Source organism: Astyanax mexicanus, chromosome 15, assembly GCF_023375975.1.
Source record: "Astyanax mexicanus isolate ESR-SI-001 chromosome 15, AstMex3_surface, whole genome shotgun sequence".
Taxonomy (NCBI): Eukaryota; Metazoa; Chordata; class Actinopteri; order Characiformes; family Acestrorhamphidae; genus Astyanax; species Astyanax mexicanus.
In genome coordinates, this window is record NC_064422.1 from 17,105,385 (window position 1) to 17,128,400 (window position 23,016).

A 23,016-nucleotide genomic window follows, 5' to 3' on the forward strand; every position below is an offset into this window, starting at 1 on the left:
TACGACCGCACAGCAGTGCCAATATTACACATTATAGCACGAACCTCGGGTGTATTATTGCGATTATACTACAGTTCCATTATTGCTGTTTATTAAAAGATTAAGAGTTAAAGAGAAAGAGAAAATATGATCTGTTTGGTTAAAAACACTCCGCAAGTTAAAATAGTTCCATAGCTGCTCTGTTTGACTTGTAAGCGCTGCATCTATGCCAGGTTACCTGTATGTGGTGGAGTAATACATGGAGAGCTTCGGCTATAGTGCATTACCGGCTGATAATGGCACTTATAAAACGCCTCTCATCCAATCACATTGGATTCTGAGAAGCACTTTTAAGAAACAGTTTTTAGCATACATCTGTTCAAATATATATATATATATATATATATATAACAATTCACTTATTTTGAGACAGCTGGGCGTACCGAGGCGTTCTTGGACTGGTACCACTCTGGGATGGCTATGTGGTGGTTCTGGAACTTGCGAGGAACCCAGTTTCGGGACTCTGCCTCCCAGAGGATGGTGTTGAGATCGGGGAAGTTGTGGTGAATGTCCAGACCGTCCTGACTCCATCGACCCAGAGACCAACCGCTCAGCTCAGAACCCTGCGGACGGGCAGGAAATGAGTGTGGAGGTGAGCAGACAAAGAGCATGGATGTAGGATCAACATTCTGAAATGTTGAAAAATATCTTATTTACACTTAAAAATTATGAGTTTCTTTGATTTTTACCAAATTATAAACCTCTGGAATATAATGAAGAGGAAGATGGATGATCACAACCATCAAACCAAACTGAACTGCTTGTATTTTTGCACCAGGAGCGGTATAAAGTTATCCAAAAGCAGTGTGTAAGACTGGTGGAGGAGAACATGCCAAGATGCATGGAAAACCAGGGTTGCTCCACCAAATATTGATTTCTGAACTCCTAAAACCTTATGAATATGAACTTGTTTTCTTTGCATTATTTGAGGTTTGAAAGCTCTGCATTTTTTTTTTTGTTATTTCAGCCATTTCTCATTTTCTCAAAATAAATGCTCTCTGTATGTTGTCTGTAGTAAACGCGCAGGCTACAGTCCTAAATACTCACGGCTAATGCTAATACTGCTCCAGCCTTGGTGGAACTTCACTGAAGGTCTTTTATAATGCTGCACTTCAGCAGAGTGGCTTTACTGCTGCCTACAACCTGACTGGTACAATTCATACATAAGCCGCACTGACGATTTTTAAAAAACATTTTTATAAACTAGTTGCCAGGTTCATTCTGTTTGCAATGAAATAAAACGTAAAGTAAATGTAAGTAGCACTTATTTGAGCTTGCTGTGCCATGCTGTAAGCAATAGCAATAATTTGATCATACTGCCGACTAGGGGTGGGCAATATTATATCGTATACAATATATCGTGACACAGAAATATCATGATATTAAAAATCCATATCGTGATAACAGGGCTGTTCTGTCTTAAAAGTAGTCTATTATTTACTGTGAAGCTTTAGGTGTATTTATTGTATAATTGTTTTAGTTTGCAGTTTATATGCATGCACTAAATATTCTGCAATATTTTTTGCTGCATTATATTATTTTATGCTATATTATTTATTTTGCCACATTATAATTATACTGTTATACTATTATACTATATTCCTGAAATAAATGAATTATTTTAGTTTTCCCATATCACCAAGTATATCGTTATCGCAAAAATACCCTGAAATATCGTGATATTATTTTAGAGCCATATCGCCCACCCCTACTGCCGACATATTTGGTGGCTGTGTGAAGACCACCGGCAGTTATCTGACCCCCACATGAGACTTCCTACAGAGCTGTCGGATCTGATTGTATTTGTTTATAAAGATCCTCCAGAGACCAGAAGGCTTCCTCAGCCCTGTGGCAATAGAACACTATAGAACACACACACACACACACACACACACTCATCTATGCTACTCTCTAGATTTACTTCAGCAGAGCAGCCTATTAGCTCAGATAACTGGATATATGTTTTTGAATATCCAACATATTTCACATTCTTCCCTCTCTCTCTCTCAATCTCTCTCTCTCTGCCTCTCTCTGTTTCTCTTTCTCTCTCTCTCTCTCTCTCTCTGTACTTTTGACATTTTCAGGCAGATCAGACTGAGCTGTATATTCAGTTTGTGCTCTATGTAGTCAGTTTGTGCTCTATGCACTCAAGAAGCCTCCAGTACTTTGATTCCATTCATCTCTGGGCGCTTTCTGAAGTATGTTTAGGGTCATTGTCTTGCTGGAAGACCCATTACTTAAAACGCAAACCCAGGTTTCTGACACTGGGCCCCACGACTCTAAATCCTTATCTAAATCCTTTATGATGCCTTGCACACAGTCAAAAAAGTTAAAAAAGATGTGCCTAATCTTGATCTCATCAGTTAACAAGATGGATAACTGACCCTGAATTCTACTATTCCAGAATGTTATATAGAGTTAATTACAGGTAGATACACTCACCGCCTCTGCTGCTTTGTCGTAGCCGTCAGGGTTGACTGAGGGCAGCAGGTGGATGCGGGTTTCGTCCACCAGGTGGCGTATCCGCGGGTTTCCGGACAGGTACTCCTGACACAGGAACTGCATCAGCAACAGCAGCAGCTCTCTGCCCAGCACCTCGTTACCATGTGACCCCGCCGTGTAGCGGAACTCCGGCTCACCTGTAGGGGGCGGGGCAGAGAGAGCTCGGTTATTTTGGGGAATCACGCCAGAGAGGAAGTAATGATGAGTAATGCTGTATCACTGTATCAGAGGGCAGGAGTCTCCTGTGCTGGAGCTCTAATGAGCTGTATCTGTATCTGTAGACACGGGGGCTTACAGCGAGGGTCTCTGCCGGTCACACGAATTCAAACCATCTTTTTTTAGTGTTGCTCTAAATATACACTAGATGTCGAACGTCATTTAACAATGACTTACAGGGGTTGGACAATGAAACTGAAACACCTGGTTTTAGACCACAATAATTGTATTTTCCTGACGGACAGTTCTGGTGGAAACAGGAGAGTTGAGGTGCACATTGAATTCTGCCGTGATTTGGGCAGCCGTGGTTTTATGTTTTTTGGATACAATCCGGGTTAGCACCCGAACATCCCTTTCAGACAGCTTCCTCTCACAGTGTCCACAGTTAATCCTGTTGGATGTGGTTTGTCCTTCTTCATGGTATGCTGACATTACCCTGGATACCGTGGCTCTTGATGCATCACAAAGACTTGCTGTCTTGGTCACAGATGCGGCAGCAAGACGTGCACCAACAATTTGTCCTCTTTTGAACTCTTGTATGTCACCCATAATGTTGTGTGCATTGCAATATTTTGAGCAAAACTTGAAATAAAGATTGGCTGGTCCAATTTAGCCATGAAACCTCCTACAATAAAATGACAGGTGTTTCAGTTTCATTATCCAACCCCTGTAATTACTGCACTTTACTCTTTACTCTTCTCTTTACTGCTGAACTTGAGACCAATTTTAGGCTAAAATAAAGGCATTGCCTCTTCCTGTACTATAGATACCATTTTCGACTAGTGTTTTTCTTATTATTGAATCAATAACGCTGACCTTAACTGAGGCAAGTGAGACCTGCATTTCTTTAAATGTTGTTCTGGTTCTTTTTGACCTCCTGGATGAGGTGTTCATGCCCTTTTGGAGTAATTTCAGTCAGCTGGCCACTCCTGGGAAAGTTCACCAGTGTTCCATGTTTTCTTCATTTGTGAATAATAGATCTCACTGTGGTTCACTGGAGTCCCAAAGCTTTAGAATTGACTTTGTAACCTTTTTTTTAGACTGATCAATTTGAAAATTGACTTGATTTGTAATGCATCTGCATCATGTTGTCGGACAGGTTCCATTTAAGTGATTTCTTGATTTTACAGTTCTGTTAGTAATCAGGCCTAGTTGTCATTAGTAGTGAAATTGAACTTAATCACAGCTAATTTATGGGGGGCAAACACTTTTTCACAAAGGGCTAGATTGGTTTGAATAATTTGGTTTCTCTTGATAAAGTAAATTATCATTTAAAACGTGCTTTTTATATTTATTCAGGGTATATTGGTCTGTTATTAAAGTTTGTTTGGTCATCTGAAAAATGTAAGTATGACACAGAGTTAGCATCATGCTAATTGGTGTGCATAAACTTGCACTACTCACTAGAGTAATTTTATGTTCATTAATATCTTACCCAGCTCATGCTCCCCTGGGTTATCCGAGATCTCGATGGCGTAGAGCTTCTGGCCGCTGTAGCTCTTACCGATGTTGTAGATTCGGGTGATGTTCGGACACATGTCATTAACCACCTTCATTAACTGTAATTAAAATAAGATTAAATACAGAGTGACCGTTACAGCCAGCATTACATCCATCACATCACACAGAATATCAGTCCTCAGTCCTACACATGCACGTTCTCTCTTATTTTTAATACATTTCATATTTATGCAGATTTTAAACATTATTTTTTAGTGTTTTAGAATAGAAACCTTTTTTAAACATGTAAACACAGTAGAGACTGTGATAAGTATTCAATCGCTGACACTGAAGCTCTCAGTATACCAGTTTGGAACTCCAGTTCCCAGAGTGAGCCTGCTACGACATTCACCCAGCTACTGATTGCTCACACCTGTTTTCGTGTGTATAAATACCCCTCACTTCCTCACTGTGTGTTGAGTATTGCATCTAGTTTTCTAGCTCTCAAACAATGAGTTTTCTTGTTTTGTCTTCTATTATCAATCCATTTTGTCGCCGACCTTTCTCATGCCTCGCCTATTCTATTCTATTCTATTGATTGCTTTGTTACCAACCCGCTTTTGTGTTTTATATTTCACTTTAGCTTTCACTTTGTATGACCCTGGACTGCTTGACCATTATTTTGGGATGTTGTGTTTTTTGTGCTGCCCTTTTGTTATTTAGTGAAGCTTTATATGGAGGGATAGATGGAGTGATGAATGAAGAAACAGAAAGATGGATGGATAGCTGAGTGGATGGAGAGATGGACACAACAATGAATGAATGGATGGATGGATGGATGGATGAGCAGACGATGGAATGAACAGAAGGTGGATGGATAAGTAAGGTATGGATGGATGGATGGATGGATAGGTGACTGAAGGGATGGATGGATAAATGGATGCAAGGATAAAAGGTAAGATGATGACTGATGGATTTATGGATATATGCTTTATTGATAGTGAAGGAAGTTGAGTAATTCATTACTAGAAACACAGTTCAAAGTCAAATTAATTTTGCAATACCAAAATTAATAAAAAAGTAATACATAAATAAATATACATAAGACACATCAGCAATATATCACACACTGTATATACAAGACCTTAAAAAACTCAAATAGCTGAAAAGAAACGTTTAAAATGTTTCCGATGTTTAAAACTGGATTTGGAAACGACTCCAATTGTAGATAATCTTATATAGAAAGGCAAACAGTTCCATAATTTTGGAAGTTTCGCCAGGAAAATGATTGATGTTGAATTTTAATCTCAGCCAAGACCACAGAATTGATAACAGCAACCGGTTTAAAGAAAACCCTGGAAGTGGAAAACTGGCGAAGAAGATCAGAAGTGGAATTTGGAGCGATTGAAACTGATTTAAAACAAACAGTAAACTATGAAACTGGATCTGATTACTGGTGATCAGTAGAGCGAGGCCAGGGTCTGACATACTTTCGCTTTAGTATCTGGTACCAGTTAAAAGCCTGAGCGCTGGGTTTTGGACGGGCTTCAGGCGAGACAGGGTCGACTGACCGAGACCCAAATAGAGGGAGTTACAGTAATCAGTGCAGGAGAAACACCAGCATACATCACACTTTCCAGGTGCTTCCAGCACAGTACAGCTTTACAGTTCCTGATAGCTCTCAATGAAAAAAATAAATCTGCTTTTAATCACACTGCGTTCAATTTAACTCGAATACTGGATGCGGAACATGGAATGAAATCCCACTGGAGTTGATGGCATTCCAGATAAACATTCCGATAATTATTCACTATTTGAAAACATTTCCAAAAACACACTATACAGTATGTTGGGCATCCAGCCATCATGGAGTAGGTGGGAGCATTCCGGGCTAAAATGTCTCGCCTAGAACTAGAAAATTCCGATATCCAAGTGTAAATGGAATTCAGCATTAATATTAAGGACAATGGCAAGATTTTTAACCCCATTTTCATGGGATTTGCACTGCTACGCTATAACATTGGCTATCTTAAGTTTTACATACAACACAGAGACCATTCAGGGCTTAAACTGAAGTAGACACTTGGAACTAAACAATAATTCACTTCCAGTCTTTAATTTCCATTATTCAGGTTCCGTTTGAGAACATCAAATGCAGAAGAGACCAATCAGGGCAAATTACAAATCAGTGTTTTCGTCTGAGGGTGGACTATTATTTGAAATAGGTGTCAATCACTTTTGTGACGCTGGAGAAAGGCTGTGACCTGATTTGATTGGACACCCCTGAACACCAACGTGATCCAGCGCTCACGTTATTGGTTCAAAAGACGATCACTCAAGAAAAATAGTGGTTTGTGGACCAATAAAAACCACAAAATCTAGAAGAAGACATCCTTAGCTTTGTATTCACGTGAAAACATGACATTGTGTGGTCGCTAGGAGCTTGAGAATATTACGTTCCGGTTGCGCTGAAAATAAACGCATGTTTCTGAGGAGAAGTTAGCAGGCGAATAAAGTATTTGATGTTATTTTACATACTAATAATATTTTATTAGGCTATTTTGTTGGGGAGGCATGTTCCCCATGTAAACAATGTGAAAAAACAGGCTATTTTCAGTTGGAGATTTCTGGCGACTGGTTTCATGTAGATGGCTGTTAATTTGCATGCAGGTAGTTAAAGTAGTGCTACGGCAGGCCCGCTAGAGGGCGCTTCTGCAGTAAGAGGTTGATCAAAAGACCAATTCTATCAGCTCTAGCTTTAAGATGTTCCTACAACTTTGGATAACACTACCTACCAGTGCTGGACTGGGAATTAACTTAAGCCCTGGACTTTTATCTTAACCATCCCAGTACAATCTCAGCAAATACCAAGTGGCTAATGAAAATGTACCTGGATTATGTGGACCAATGCTTCATTCCATATTAGAATACTTCATGTCAGGTCCCAGCTCCCTCACCAGCTCTATTCTTACCCTTTCAGCCATTTAAGGGCATCTGTACAAGTACATCTCCCCCATCTGCTGACTTGCCACATAAAGTAGGTACAGATCCCTCCCTCAGACAAAGTCTGCTGGCTAATCCTGCCGTTTACTGTCTGAAGTCTCAAGCAAAATGATCGAAATGCAGTTTCTTCAACTAATCTAGTGGGTGGGACTCTGGTGGGGGTTGACAGGTGAGGGGTGGTACCAGGTTGGTTCTATGTAGTTTTTCTTTTTGTGACGGCACAATAAGGGAGCCATCCAAATGGCTCATAGAAGAATTCTGTGTGGCAAGAAAAATTCCTGTGGCAAGATCTGTAAAGCTCATAGAGACTTATCTGAAGCGACTTGCTTTTGCTTTTTACATTTGCAAGCCACTGTAGATGACAAGAAAGCAGAAGCAGAGACTTGAGTCACTTTTATGAAGACAGTGTGGCTTAACTTCTCTCTGATCGCTTTAGGAGTCACAGGAATTTAGAAATACAAACACATAATGAATAAAAAATAGTAATAAATAAATTAAAAGACACATCAGCATATCTGTCACACATGCCAGGCACACGACAGACACAAGCAGATACCAAACAGACAGCTTATTTACAAAGGGTCTAAAAGAATAGTCAAAATACAAAAATAGAACGGCAACAGAAATAGACAATAAAGAGGGCAAGGCAAAAATTGGTAGTCCAAAACAAAAACAAGTCGGTAACAAAGGCAACAAACAAAAGAAATGCATTGTAGAAGAGCTAGATAACTTGGTTCAATACTGAGTGACGGAGAGAAAAAACATAGGGTATTTATATAAAACAGATCAGGTGCAAACAATCAGTAACTGGGGGAGCGGGAACGCCATAGTGTCACAAGATCAGCAGAGTCAGGGAAGTCTGGTGCAAGTGCATGCTGGGAATTAGAGTCTTTGCTGTGTAGTTCACAGTCCTGAGCTTTAGGGGGGTAAATAGTTATGCACACTGAAGTTTTCTGTTATTTTGAGGAAACAAAACATTGAAAAATATTTTGGGGGTTAAATACTTTTGCAAGCCACTGTAGATGACAAGAAATCAGAAGCAGAGGCTTGAGTCACTTTCATTAAGACGGTGTGGCTTAATTTCCCTCCAATCACATGAGGAATCACAGTGGCAACACTGGATAGAATAAATGTAACATCTGCTACCTGTGTTCTCCACTAAAGCCGTACTGATCAAACCTGGAAACCCAACATCTGCTGGAGCTAAAGCTGGGCATGCTGGGAAACAACATGGCACGCTGTTAAATCAGCCCGCATCATTAATTATAGATTGGCGGCTGTGTTTATTGGCTGTGCCAGCTGTGTGTATGGTAATTTATCACAGTGCAGGGAGGAGGAGTGTAATAAGCTCAGTTTGAAGCTGGGGTTGAACTCTGATTCCTGCACTGTACATCATTCTCACTGATCTGTCTCTCCTGACCCGGCGGGTAGATGGGCAAAGTCACTTTATTAATAGTTTAGCAGGCTAATCAACAGCCTGGTTTTAGGGCAAGGGTGGAAAAAATAGGTTTAGTAAATATTCTGATGTTTTAAAGCACAGTAAATAGATTTAATATTACACTCAGTGTCCTATTTTAGGGGTCTATAGGCGAGCCATCAACCACACACCATACAGTTTAAATTTAGAGTGTGTCTGTGTGTCTTTGCTATCATAACGACGGGAAAAGTACATCTTGCGTGACTTAAAATGCACAAAAGGTATGTACCATTTAGTTTAAACATACTGTGTTTGTCTATTGTTGTGACTTAGGTGAAGATCAGAACACATTTAATGACCAATTTATGCAGAAATCCAAATAATTGCAAAGGTTCACTTTGGTGAACCTTTTTCCTTGCAACTGTATTAGACCTCTTTTTACACAAATTAGAATAGGTCAATGGGCTATACAAAACATGTTCACTCACATAAAGGAGAGATCTCGTCGGCTCTGTTCTTAATCTTTTTGGTCCCTTCCAGAATGAGCCATTGTCACTCTGTCACTTTTCTTTAAATTAACTGTTGCTGACCACGCCAGCCACATACAGTAGGTACAGATCCCTCCCTCAGACAAAGTCTGCCGGCTTATTATACTGTTTACTGTCTGAGGTCTCAAGCAAAATGAGCGCAATGCCGGGCTCTGGTGGGTGTTGCGGGATGAGAGGTGGCATAAGGTTGGTTCTATGCAGGTTTCCTTTTTGTGATGTCACAATAAGGTAGCTATCCGAATGGCTCATAGAATCATATGATTCCTGATCTGTCTCTCCTGACCCGGCGGGCGGACGAGCAAAGTCACTTTATTAATAGTTTAGCAGGCTAATCAACAGCCTTTAGGATAGAAGAAACAATCTGATGTTTTAAAGCACAGTAAATTTAAAATATTTAATATTACACTCAGGGTCCTATTTTAGGGATATATAGATGAGCCATCGACCGCACAACATGCAGCTTGATTTAGGGCTTTAGTGTCAGTGTGTCTTTGCTATCGTAACGACGGGAAAAGTACACAGTGCATGTCTCAAAATGCACAAAAGCATGTATTAATCCTATTAATTATTCATGGGTGAGTTTTGAGTGTAACGTTCAAAAAACCAGTCAGCATTTCACCTGTCATTACCTTTAACATTCAGGTGCACACTGACTTTGGCGGATTGCTATTTTAATGGCGCAGCTACCTGGACTCTTCTCAGCAAAGGATACTGACTTGCTCATTCGTGCTGTAAAGGTGTGCAACAAGGTAATTTAAAGGAACAGCATTGAGATTTTATTTAATAATATTTTTATTGTTAATGTAAAAGTTTGCACAGCTGCCAATGGGCACTCGCTATGGGTTTTATGCACTGATCGCAATGAATGTCTGGCAGTTGATATCTGTCTAGGTTGTTATCAGTCAGCGGTGCGCCTGTGTTTTCCATTGTCAAGATAGCAACGTGGCAAAAATCTACGTAAACAAACTTGACTTCCAGACCACAATGCCCATTAATGTAGATATTTTCACACGCACCTTGGTATTTTTAACAGACGCAGGAAGAAAGTGTGAAAATAGACTCTTGGTGGAGTAAGATGATTATGATGGCCCTCAGTTTGTTATATACTGTAACCAATAAGGGCACAAAAGAAAAAGAAACAAAATTACATTTAGGAAACAAAATTACAAAAACATTGCATAGCAAATTTACAAGATAACACACTTTTTCTAATTCTGAAATGGTACGACTAACTTAACAGAAGTGCTTTTTTTGGATTGGTAGAGTACACAGAGTTTGGGATGGGTTTCAGCAGGATAATGCTCACCCACACACATCATGGGTTTCCTAGAAATGTCTCCATCAAATCCACCAGCAGCACTTCTTTGGGACTAGTTGGGACACCAGCTTAAACAACCTACGAGTGTAAAGCACTCGTAGGGTGTAAAGGACGAGTGTAAAGGACCTGTAGAGGCTCCTAATGGGATAGTAGAGCCTCCTTTTAGCCTCCAGCTATTCCAATTATCCCCAACGATCTTATGACACTTGTGTGGCTTCAAGTTCTAAAATCGACCTATATTTTTGAGTGCACTGATTGTGGGTAGCCTACAGTTATATTCAGGGCTTGATTGGAGCTCTGTAGACTCTACAGTACAGTACAGTACAGTACAATACAGCAATCAGACAGGATCAAACTGCCTTCAGCTCGCTTACTTTGGCCACATTCCATTTCTATATTGGAGAGCTTCCCCAGCCGAGCCCTGCGGCAGCCTCTTTTATTTAGAGTCCAGAGCAGATAAGAGTTTTCCACTCTCAGAAAGAGAGAGAAAGAGAGAGAGAAGGAGGGTTACAGCACCAGTTTGGACGTTGGGGTCAGCCTGCCGAGTCAAGGATACGTACGGCTTTCCCGTGCATATAGAGTGCTTAATTTCTCAGCTTCGCCTGAACTCTAAAAGGACTCGCTCTCGTTCTTCTCTCTCCAGAAGAAGCGATTTCCCAGAAGAACCTGCAGAGCTTAAACCATGCGTTATATATATTCACAAATGTCACGGAGAGCACTGCTAACAGGAGCCATCCACCGTGGTGGTGTAAAAGTTCCCCGTCATAAAACGTACGCTCAATTAGTCCAAATTTACTGTCTGCTGTGCTAGAGTTTAAAAGTGTGAGGACCCCATCCAGCTCCTACAGCAGGAACTCCATGCTAATGACTGTGAAGGTCGCTGTGGGGAAAGTCAAAGCACTTTCCAATACTTCTCCGAGCTCTCTATAATAATTATCCACATTCCACCGATCACCGCGGACTGGGACGAGCGGGTGATGGAGGGCTGTGGTGGGGACGTACAGTGCTGCTGCCAGGTGCTTTAGTATTCAGGAGAGGGCGAGCCGTGGAGCTTTATGGCCGAGGGTTTAGGAGATCGCACAAACATTCACTTCTGCATTTCATCACCATCACGCCGGATTGTTATTCACAGCACCTCCCACCTTGCAAACCACGGCAGCCACCCAGTGAGGCCATGGTATTAGAGCTAGCACCAGAGGTTCTGACGGAGAACGACCTTCAGAGAGAAGCCGAGTAGAATGGACGTGGTAGCCTACACAAGGGCGACTTCGCGTCCAGATGAATTGTGGAGACACTTCGTACGGGAAGGCTGGGAAATGATGCCTACACTGTATGTGTATGTGCAAAAGGTTTCCTAATGAGAACCTTCAGGTATACTTTAACCCTTTCAGACCTGAATTACAAATATTCCAGTGAAGCAAAATGCTGTCTTCTCTCTGTAATGACTGATCAAAATTCTGATACAAAATTGGCATGAAACTGATTTCCAAATGAATTTTACACTGTTTATGTTTGATAATGACCTTTTTAACCCTTAGATGCATACGTATCCCATCTATCTACAGTTACAAGAAAAAAGTATTTTTAAGTAAAAGGTTTTTATTATTAGGGAGAAATAAAAATGCAAGGCTACATGGCCCAATGTGAAAAAGTCTTCACTTTCTTTTTCTTCATTCATTCAGAGGTGTTTTGGATCATTGTCCTGCTGCAGAACCCAAGTTTGTTTCAGCTTGAGGTAACCAACAAATACGTGTTTAGGTAAATCTCTTTTAGGATTTTTTCTTTTAGGACAGCGGAATTCATGGTTTTCATTTATCACAGCAAGTCTTCCAGGCCCTGAAGGGGCAAAACAGCCCCAGACCATCACACTACCACCACCATGTTTTACTGTAGGTATACTGTAGTTCTTTTTCTGAAATGTTACATCAGCTGTAAAGGGACACACACCTTCCAAAAGGCTTCCAAAACTTTTTGTCTCGTCAGTCCACATTGTAGTTTTCAAAAGTCTTGGGGATCATCAAGATGTTTTCTGGCAAAATTGAGACGAGCTTTAATGTTCTTTATAAAGGTTTTAAAGCTTTTAAAGGCTCTCACTGTGGGTCTCTGAAGTTCCAAAACTGGCTTCAAGAATGGCTTCATAAATGTTTTCCAGACAGATATTTCTCAATCACTTTCTTTCTCATTTATTCCTACATTTCTTTGGATATTGGTATGATGTCTAGCTTTTAAGTATCTTTTGGTCTATTTCGTTTTTTTTCCCTACTATTTAAGTGATTTCTTGATTGAGAACAGGTGTGGTATTAATCAGGACTGGGTGCAGCTAGAGAAATTGGACTGTGATAAACCTGAACATTTTAACCTTCTTTTAAAAACAGCTTTTTGTGTTTTCTTGTGTTGTCTTTGACTAATATTTCAATTTGTTTGATGATCTGAAACATCCAAAAATAAAAGAAAAAGAAATCATGAAGGGTGCAAACACCACTGTAGTAGATAGATAGATAGATAGATAGATAGATAGATATACAGACTGACAGACAGAGAGATAGATAGATGGTTCTTTACCTGCCTCATCTCCTTGTAGGTGTGATGTTTGAAGTCCAGGTTGTCTGTGGTGGTGATCTCGTTCCGTCTGTGGTAGTAATTGTTGGGATCTGTGAAAAACAGCCATTATTTATCACTGAAAGCACCACATCACTTTACAGCATCAACACAGTAAATTTACACTATGATGATTCACAAGTCTTCATATCCATTTTTACTAGTTCTATTTATTCTAGCTCTACTAGAACTATATATAAAGTTCAGAAATCAATATTTGGTGGAATAACTTTGATTTTCAACCACAGCTTTGCATGCTCTCCACCAGTCTTTCACGCTGCTTTTGGATGACCTTATGCCACTCCTGGTGCAAAAATTCAAGCAGTTTAGCTTCGTATGATGGCTTGTGACCATCCGTCTTCCCCTTTATATTTTGTCTATTATCTTCTTACCAGGCATGGGGCATCCCAGTATCTCCACCCTCATGCAGATGCTGCCGCTGCTGAACCAGGAGCGAGGGTTAATTCGGATGTAGCGAGCGACCACGGGTTTAGGGAAGGTGTTCAGCACCGGGATCTCCTTCTCCTTATTGCCAATAAACAGCTACTGAGACAAACAACAAATAGACACGACAACAAATAAACACACGTTATCATCCTAATGTCAGGAACATGCTGTTTACCTCCAGTGTAGACTTTTTTCCTGCTGTATCCAGTTTTTGAGAGGAATGTTTGATATTATAATTGTGTATTTTGGTAATAAGTTGTTGGTCTGGCCAAGCATGTCTCCATACCTAAACCCTATTAAGCATCTGTGGGGCATCCTCAAACGGAAGGTGGAAGAGTGCAAGCTCTCTAACCTCTTAAGCTCAAAGCCTATTTTTACCAATTTCCACCTGAAATTACATAGTCAAATTTGAAGGCTTTTCACTCTAATATTAAATAATTCAGAGGCAATTGTAAGAATAATATTACTTAGAAGCCTTTACAAAATTCATTTAAGGCACTTTAATTATTCAATTGAACATGCAATGGCCAAAATATGGTAAAAACCAGGAAATGTTTAGGTGCTTTTCAGATTTTCTATTTTTATTTTTTATTTTCAGGCACATAAAATGAAATATTTATATTGCTGAATTGTTTTGGCAGCTCTACATTTTGCTTTAAAGTGTTTACAATCATCATATAAAATTATAAACTGCTCAATTTCACTGTTTTCATATTGTAGAGCTCTGAACCTGGTATGGCCCTTTTCTTTCTCCAAAGGACTGGAAACTTTATAAGAATAAAAACTACCAATTTTATAATTCATTTTGCAGTAAATATGCTGTTTCTGTATGTTATACGCCTTATAGAAACATAAATGCGCGTTGTGTCTTTAACAGAGCTCTGCCTGCCCTGTGGGAACTCTCTGGCAGTCAGAGTCTGTGGTAACTCGCCCCCACCTTCCCTTTCAGCTCGCAGAACTCGGCATCTGATTGGCTGACAGAGCTCATTTGCATATTGTCGCGTCTGTGAGGGTCTGCTGATTCATTAGGTATGCGGAAACTCGTGGAGCACTGGTTGGATATAAATGAGGATTACTGGCGACTGGATTGAAGGATTGTCTTAAGTTTTGAGGCATTTTGAAGGTAAGAGTGTGGGGGAAGCACTGGAGGTAAAAGTAAAACTGTTTGCAGTTCCGTAATCCGGAGGGGCAGACGGTTCGAATGGTGTATAACATGTCCGCATTCGATCAAATATGGATGTACGAAAAACGTAAATATGAAAATTATGATTCATAATTTTCATAAGTAAGGCGTATTTCGCCCTAGAAAAGCAGAGATTCTAAGCTTTAAAATGGCTTAATGGGTGTCTATATTGAACCTATAATTATTCATAAACACCGCCGGTGGGCCAGGGCTTGATAAGAGACTCAAGTCCACACACTAAAATATTTACAATAACAGGAAGATTATATACTGTAAATGTATATAAAGAATTCCAACATGATAATGACCCCAAACACATCCAAGATGACCACTTCCTGACTAAATATATATGTGATAGACTGGCCAAGCATGTCTCCAAACCTAAACCTTATTAATCATCACTGTCAAGATGGGGTGCTAAGTGTACATTAATGAGAAATAAAATGAACTTTTTTGAATTTAGCATACAGTGAAACAAAGAGTGAATAATTTAAGGGTGTCACACCTTAGCTTGTATCTGTGAAGGACCTTAGCTTGTTCCTTCCCCCTCCCTCCTTTTGTTTTCCTCCCCATGTGCCCCACGTGCTTCAGATGGCTGTAACCCCGCCCCCTCGTTACTTCCACAGGTGTCCCTTGTCTGTGCCTGTTCATTAATACCCCATGTGCTCCATTGTTCTTTGCCATGCTTCTTTTTTGTGTTTGACCCTCTGTCTTTATGTGAGCTTTAGCTTCTGTTTTTTTTTTTTTTACCCTGTCTTAGTAGACTTAGTGTTTTGTTTGATTTCTCTTTGTTTGATCCTCAATCCTGCAGGTTTTTTGTACGTTTGGCTTCTGGTTTGTTTTCTTTAGTTTATATTTCTTGTTTATGCTTATTTTGCTTGTTTGTTTATTAGTCTTATTGTTAATACTTTGTTTTATGGTCTTTGTTTCTGTAGCCTTAGTGTTTGTTTTACTTCCTTAGTGTTTGTTTTTGGTCTTTTCTCTGCCTTCGTACCACCCTTACCCTTCTGTCTCTCTTTTGTAACCCCGCCCCCTCGTTACTTCCACAGGTGTCCCTTGTCTGTGCCTGTGCTTAAATACCCTATGTGCTCCTTTGTTTTCTGCCGTGCTTTTTGTGTTTGACCCTCTGTCTTTATGTGAGCTTTTTTGTACATTTAGTTTCTGGTTTGTTTTCTTTAGTTTATGTTTCCTGTTTGCTTTTTTTTGCTTGTTTGTTTATTAGTCTTAAGGTTAATACTTTGTTTTATAGTCTTTGTTTTAGTAGCCATATTATTTGTTTTACTTCCTTAGCATTTGTTCTTTGTTTATTACTCCAGATGTGGAAAATAAACAAGACCTGCATTTGCATGCTGCCTCCAACGTGTTACAAAGAGACTCTGGATACATTCCGTGTTTATTAACTGTTACATGTAAACTGGGACAGAGGGCAAAATTCCAACAAATAACAACCCCACCTTGAAGATGACCACTATCTTGCTAAAGAAACTGACGGTAAAGACCTAGTTCCTATTGAGCATCTGTAGGGCATCCTTAAATGGAAGGTAGAGGAGCACAAGGTTGCCACACCCAAGAGAGTTAAATCTTAAATTTGGACACAAATAGCGACTTTTTGGGGTCATTTTTTCAGTTGCAGTGTTGGAGAGTGCTGGCTCCAGTGTGGAAGCTGTAGTACGTTTCCAGTTGTGTTACGAAAACCCTCATCCTTTACTGTCAACACCCATTAAAACCAGCATGGGAACTCACGATGGAGCGGATCATTCAACACTTTAGCTCTTAAGCGGAAAACCAGCGCTATGATGAATCTTTCAGTCCTTCTCTCTGTTCTTTATTTCCAGGTCGCTACTGTTCGAGCAGGGCTCTGACGTGAAAAACAGCCGACCCCTCGCCGTTTTATTTCCTCAGGAGGAGCAGCAGCATTATCCCGCTAATGCCAAGGACACACATTCTTTAACACTACATTTACAGCAGTAATTCAGTCTGAGAGCTGACACTTATTCAATAAAACAGTTATAGAACGCACACCACACCACCCAGCGCCAGAGTAAGCGCCATCCAATCAGACGCTCTCAGACTGATGCCCAGTCCAGCAGTCATGTGACCTCAGTGACCTCAGCAGCTGTAGAACTGATCTATTGCTAGAGCTTTTGATTACTGTCTGGGCAGTTTATTGATTCAAAATATTTAATGTCTGAATACTATGGAGCCCCTGAAGGGACATGATGTATGTTTTGGGCAAAAAAAGTGGTATGCACAACATACTGAGTGGTGGGCACCACATGCCAAGTGGTGTGCACCACATACTAAGTGGTGGGAACCAGATAGTAAGTGGTAAGCACCACCTACAAGGTTAGTAAAGAAACAGACAGAGGTCATACACGAAAGGCAGAGAGGAGGTAGAAGAGTTAGAAACTAGATTCAATATTGGGGTCACAGAGAACAGGAAATGAGGGGTATTTATACAGGGCAACACAGGTGCGAACAACGAGACTAATTAGTATGACGGAGAGTTTGTGAGACACAGTGGCACGTGACAAAAAAAGGTCATATGCAGAAAATCCAGCAGTTAAGGGGCAAGGTAAAGGAATATTCAAAAATACAAAAAAATACTATGAAAACAATGGAAACAAACATTAAAAAGGGCAAGGCAAGAATCGATAGACGAAAAATACTCGTGAGGGACAGTGAAAACAGAGGGGTACTTATACAAGACAGACCGGGTGCAAACAATCAGTAACTGGGGGAGCAGGAACGCCATAGCATCACATAATCAGCAGAGGCAGGGAAGTCCGGTGTGAGTGCATGCTGGGAATTGGAGTCTTTGTTGTTTAGTTTTTATGATTTTTTTCATGGTAAATGTTATATTGAAGACTATGTTAAAGCTATACAGGAACTTATGCAGAATTATTCTGTAAAAAAATCAGACTATTAAAGTTTAATACTTTCACCATCCACATTTAGCTTTGAGGACTAAAGGAGATCTGCACCCTCTTGGTATTTTCTCAGCGTCTTGAAGGAAGGAGTTCCTGGAGGTGCTGAACAATAGTTGCTGCTTTTCCTTCACGCTGTGAAGCTCCAGCTCAAAGACCCATCTCAATTGATCAGGTTTTTTTATTTATTACGTAATGTGTTCCGTAATTCTTTTTTTTATGTCTTGAGAATTAATTTACAATGTAAAATAAATAAAGAAATAAATAAAGAAAATATTTTTTTGATGTTTTGACTGGTACTGTAGAGTGCTGCAGTAGTGTAGTCTGAGTGTGTTGCCGTGTATCAGGGTGGCTCACCAGGTCTCTAGAGCCGTTCTTAAGCGTCAGCCAGGTGTGGGAGTCATTGCTGAACTGCACTCTGTAAGACGTCACCCAGTCACTCCTGCAAAATCAAAAACAGGAAATCATTCAGACCAAATCTCAACCTGAGAAGCACTGAGGTGAACAGAAAGCAGTAGTTCTTAACCTGGGGGTTGTGACCCCCCAAGGGAGTCCTGACATACAGTGACAAACAGGAGAACCAGTGAGCTTTTTGGCTTTCTCGGTCACATGACATCGCGTTCAGGAGCTCCTCCACTTCCACTCGCTGTTGTGTTTACGTGGATCTCCATGGAAACGCGTGCCCAAAGTGTAATTACGGTGCGTGCCAGTGGATAAATAGCTATTTTATTAAACGTGAGGTGACGAAGCTCAGACCTGTGGATCCGGACAGGACTAAAATTAACGGAGGACTACCGAGTTCAGTGAAAAATAGTTGATATGTCTGAGAAAAACACATATATGGTCAATCCGGACGGGCATAAAATTACAGGGGACCCTTAACCAAAGAGAAAATTACTCCAGGAACCCCAGAGAAAGTAATCATGTCTGGATAGGGCTTTAGTTTGACTTCTTTCCGCTTAGAAATCGAGGCAAAACTCTTGTATCAACTATGAATCAAAGACTCAGAGTTCAACTCCAGCTTAAAGCAGAATCCCACAACAGCAGACTCTGCAACTTCCGAAGAATTCCAAAGAAAAAAAAAAAGCAAAAAATAACGAAATATATAAATAAAAAAACAGCAGCAACTCTCAGTCAAGTGGCAATCACAAACGCCCACGCTGCAAATGCAAAATTCAGGTATCTTCAGACACAACAGCATCCCCCGGCCCACAGAGGGCAAGGCGTGGGACTTCGTTAACGCATCTTGTAACTCAGAACATAAACACACACACACATACACACACACACACACTGCACTAACGAAAAGAGTGTGTTCTACTCAACTCAGCCCACACATGCCAGCTGAGCTGTGCCACAAACAGGCACAGCACTGGCAGGAGATCAGAGCCGAGTGCCAGGCTGAGCGACTCTTCCTGGATGATTCAGAGATGACTCCGCACTTCAGAAACAGCCCAAAATAAGCACTGATGCATTCTGGGTAACATGGGGTGACCACATGGGTGACCACATGTCCTCATTTCCTGGACCTGTCATCTTTTATAAATGGCATAAGATATCCGGAATTTATAGATTTCTAGAGTTTCTACAAAGGCTCACACGCTAAAGGTTATTAGACTACTTTGATGTCCCATGACTTTTGCCATGTTTTGGAACCTGAAGAACCTTTCACTGACCTTTGGGACATGTGTGTGTGGAGTCTCCTGCATTGAATATAGATGTGATTCTCTGTTTACACAGCCAGTTCTAGCCAAAAACCAGTGGTGATCATCATTACCTCCCACTGCACTGTGCTGTCTACTCTGGGTGGTAATAATGCCTTTCTACTGTATGATATATTCCTTGTAACCAAGTACCCAACACTCACGACACACAACTTCAGAAAAGGAAAGTCCCCTCCATCTGCACCCACTACAACTTCAGACCTCACTCCAACTTCTACGAATTATCCTGGCCTTGCCTTGAGCACGTTAGCTAGTGTCTAAATAAACTTACTCACAAGATAACACCTCACAACTTGTACAGATGCTGGCTTTCCCAAACCATACCCCGAGGTTACACTTCAGGTCAGATTTTTGCGATCTATATTCAAGCCGTGAACTGTGCACTGTGAAGCTTGATTTAGGACTTTATCAATGTGTCTTTCTATCGTAACAACAGGAAAAGTAAGCTTTGTGCAGCTAAAATGCAGAAAAGGCATGTACTAATTCTCTTAATTAATAATGGTTGCTTTTTGGGCGTTACTACTTTGAGTCCCCAGTACCACTAAGTTGCGTTCAACTAAGTCAGGCTCAACTTAGCCTCCGACAGCCTGGTGGATGCACTTTCAAAGACCCAACTCAATACATACTGCTGTCACAAAGGCTTTTTTCACGTCTGACAGTTGTAATGCCACATGCTAATGCTAATCTCCCTAGCTGTCCAGTCCCCAGCTGATAAAGTCGTCCTGTTATCACTGTCCGCGGAAAGACAGCAGCAGTTCTTCTATTATTTAGGGAAGCTGGAAATGCAGGAGGACAGAACTGTGTTCTTGCCTTTGTTGAATGGATTTTATGTTCTACACAATGGCCTGCTCAGAAACAGCTGTGCGTCTGAACCAGGAGATACAGAGTTTTAGAAACTATGGACAGGATTCTTTATTAGAAACCCCTTTCGTGTTCTAACAGCAAAAAAAGATCACATTTTAATATACTATAATTTGGGCAGGATTGATGCAGTTATGCAGCACATCTGTATATACATAGTACACTGTTGGGCACCTCTAGCCTGGATACAGTATGAGATTTGATTGGTCATGGAGGCATAGAGGTTCCATATGGCATCCTGCATCACATTTACCCACTGATATTGCAGCTAGGCATGTAGATCCTGCTCCACACTCATAGATAGATTGCTAAAGCTGTAATCCAAGCTGGTCCTATAAATTAGCAGCTTGATTGCTGCTAAATCTGGTGACCAAACATTCCCAAGGTTGCCAAGTCTTGCAATCTGTTTGAGCATCTTGTTGTGTGTGGGTGAGTGTTATCCTGTTGACTGGAAGCCCTGCCATGAGAGCAGGCCTGTTGCAACATCTACCCACCCAAGAGAGAGCATTGCCAATTGTGCTCTCTCGGACTCCGGCTGCTGATGGCAAGCAGCATGAGCTGGGACTTGAACATCGTCAGTCCTCGGATCATAGTGACATCGTCTTAGGCCGCTGGAACCTACTTGCAGCCTGCAATATGACTAAGTTAAGCTCCACTAGGTCAAGCTCAACTCGAGTGGAAGCCCTGCCATGAGAGCAGGCCTGTTGCAACGAGGCAAGCAAACCAATCAATTGTCTAGGACCCCGAGCCAGTATTTCATCTGGTTATGAATTGAATTCAATGACAAACTGTTTGCGGAACTGTTTGTAAGCCCATTTAAACTCTGTTATACTTAATGCAGTAAAGTACAGAGACTTTGTTATCAGAATGCTCTCAAAGGGGCTCCTCCCACTATCAGGAAACCAGAAAAGAAAGAAGAGAGAACAAAGGAGGACGAAATAAAAAACAAGGTTTTGCTAAGTGATAAGTTATATTGGGTAAATTAGGCCTTCATGTCTTGTACGAATGGTATATTTAGTAAATGGTAGGCTAGCAACAAAATATATTGGTTATGTTAGCTAGTTACCTGCTTGGTAGTCAAAGAACTTTTCTTTTTTTGGGGGTCCATTTAGCTTGGGGCCTTAAAATGGTCCTGCAGTGAGAGGCAAGACATGTGGGTGCAGGATGTTCTGCACACATTGCTGAACTGTTAGTGTCCCTCGTTTCACTACTAGGAGTGACAGACTATTTAAGACTATTTGATGAATCCCCAGATTGTCAATAAAGACAATACGGTTCCAGTTTGTAGCAGTCCAGGTATCTTCTTTATGACGCCAGTGTGCTTGAAGCTGATGGTGTCTGGCTGATGGACAGTGTAGATTTGGCAGGCAATTTATTAAAATGACATTTCTGCTTTTCTGTATATATTAGATAATTAATATATACAGGCTTTTGGGCATGATGGAGAAAAATGTGACGAAATTTTGACGAACTTTCCCAACACCTAGTCACAAGCCGAGCTGTATTTGAGCAGGAAACTGATACTGGAAGCATCTGGTGTGCGAGGAAGTAATTAGCAGGACTGATCAGTGAGATTGTTTGCTTGTCACGAAGGAACGATGAACAGATTGAACAGATTGAAGTGTTGGAGGGGGTGATGGGTAAAGGGGGCGGGGGGGTGATGTAGTGAGAATGTGTTGCGGGTTCAGGATGGCGAGTCGCTGCCTGAGCTCAATTACCGTCAAACAGCCGCTGCAATTACAGATCAGCCCCAGCATCCCAGAACTATCGGTGGGTTTCAGTTCCTAAACTCTGAGACATTTAGAGTTCCTCACAGAAGCCAAAAACACAATAAAGACAATATGGCTCAAACCCTCAGATCCCATCTTCTCTGGATTATCAATTTTTGGACTCTTCTAGAATGTAGTTTTAATCATTGTCTCATCAGTCCTTAATCAATCCACAGGCTTTTCTCGGTACTTCTTGTCTAATTACAGCCTGGACTTTCTAGTCATCTTGCTAATAGTGTTTTTTTTAATCTTCTGGTGAAGCCTCTGGACTATTGTTTCAGAAGTCTTCTGTCAACAGTAGATTGTGGTACCTTTACTCTTGCCCTCTGAAAGTTGTTGCTGATGTCACTATCAGTTGTTTATGGGTCATTATATTCAGAACTCACAATGTTTCTGTTAGGGCTTGGCGATATGGGCCAAAATACGATATATATCTCGATATTTTTATTCCCATAAGGTGATAACAAAAAGGCACTCTATGGCTTTGCCCCTTTCCACATCTCTCTTCTCATAACGCGGCACCCGATTGGCCGACAGAGTTGATTCAGAGAAGACTCCGATGATTCTGCGCATGTGCATTACTAGGCTGTAAACTCAGCCAAACATTCAAAAAAATTGTTTGGACATAAATGAGGATTACTGGCGAATGGATTGATGGATTTACTCATTTGGAGCGATTTTAAAGCCAGCAGGGAGAGGTAAGCGCTGGTAGGGGTTGGGTGTGTGTGACCTAGTAATCACTAGGTTCTAGTGAGCCTATAATTATTCATAAACACAGACAGATATTAATTATGACATTTTTCTGGCCCGCGGGTGGGCCACGGCACGTTAAGAGGATAAAGTAGCAGCTTTTGCTTCAGTGTTACCTACTCTCAACGATCTCTTTAGCCAGCTTGGAACCTAGAATGGTTCTTTAAGGATGACCCAAACTCCCACGTAGCTAAAGGTGGTAATCCAGGTCCAGAAATGAAAAATCTGTCCCAGGAATTAGGTTGAATTAGTTCCAGAGCCAGCCAGGCAATTA

At 40.9% G+C, this 23,016-nt stretch overlaps 3 protein-coding genes across 3 annotated transcripts in view; all 3 read right to left on the bottom strand.

Moving 5' to 3' along the window:
- The window catches only part of chst3b (carbohydrate (chondroitin 6) sulfotransferase 3b), a 303,775-nt gene that overhangs the window by 23,395 nt on the left and 257,364 nt on the right, over positions 1 to 23,016 (bottom strand). The window lies entirely within an intron of this gene.
- Positions 1 to 23,016, bottom strand: part of zgc:92749 (elongation of very long chain fatty acids protein) — a 238,241-nt gene that overhangs the window by 22,976 nt on the left and 192,249 nt on the right. The window lies entirely within an intron of this gene.
- Positions 1 to 23,016, bottom strand: part of cpxm2 (carboxypeptidase X (M14 family), member 2) — a 76,287-nt gene that overhangs the window by 11,883 nt on the left and 41,388 nt on the right. The window contains exons 5-10 of the mRNA XM_049464869.1: positions 17,996 to 18,080; positions 13,474 to 13,624; positions 13,046 to 13,134; positions 4,193 to 4,316; positions 2,482 to 2,678; positions 423 to 602 (exon numbers count right to left, since the gene is read on the bottom strand). Of these exons, the coding sequence (XP_049320826.1) occupies positions 423 to 602; positions 2,482 to 2,678; positions 4,193 to 4,316; positions 13,046 to 13,134; positions 13,474 to 13,624; positions 17,996 to 18,080 (826 nt within the window). The remainder of the gene's footprint in view (positions 1 to 422; positions 603 to 2,481; positions 2,679 to 4,192; positions 4,317 to 13,045; positions 13,135 to 13,473; positions 13,625 to 17,995; positions 18,081 to 23,016) is intronic.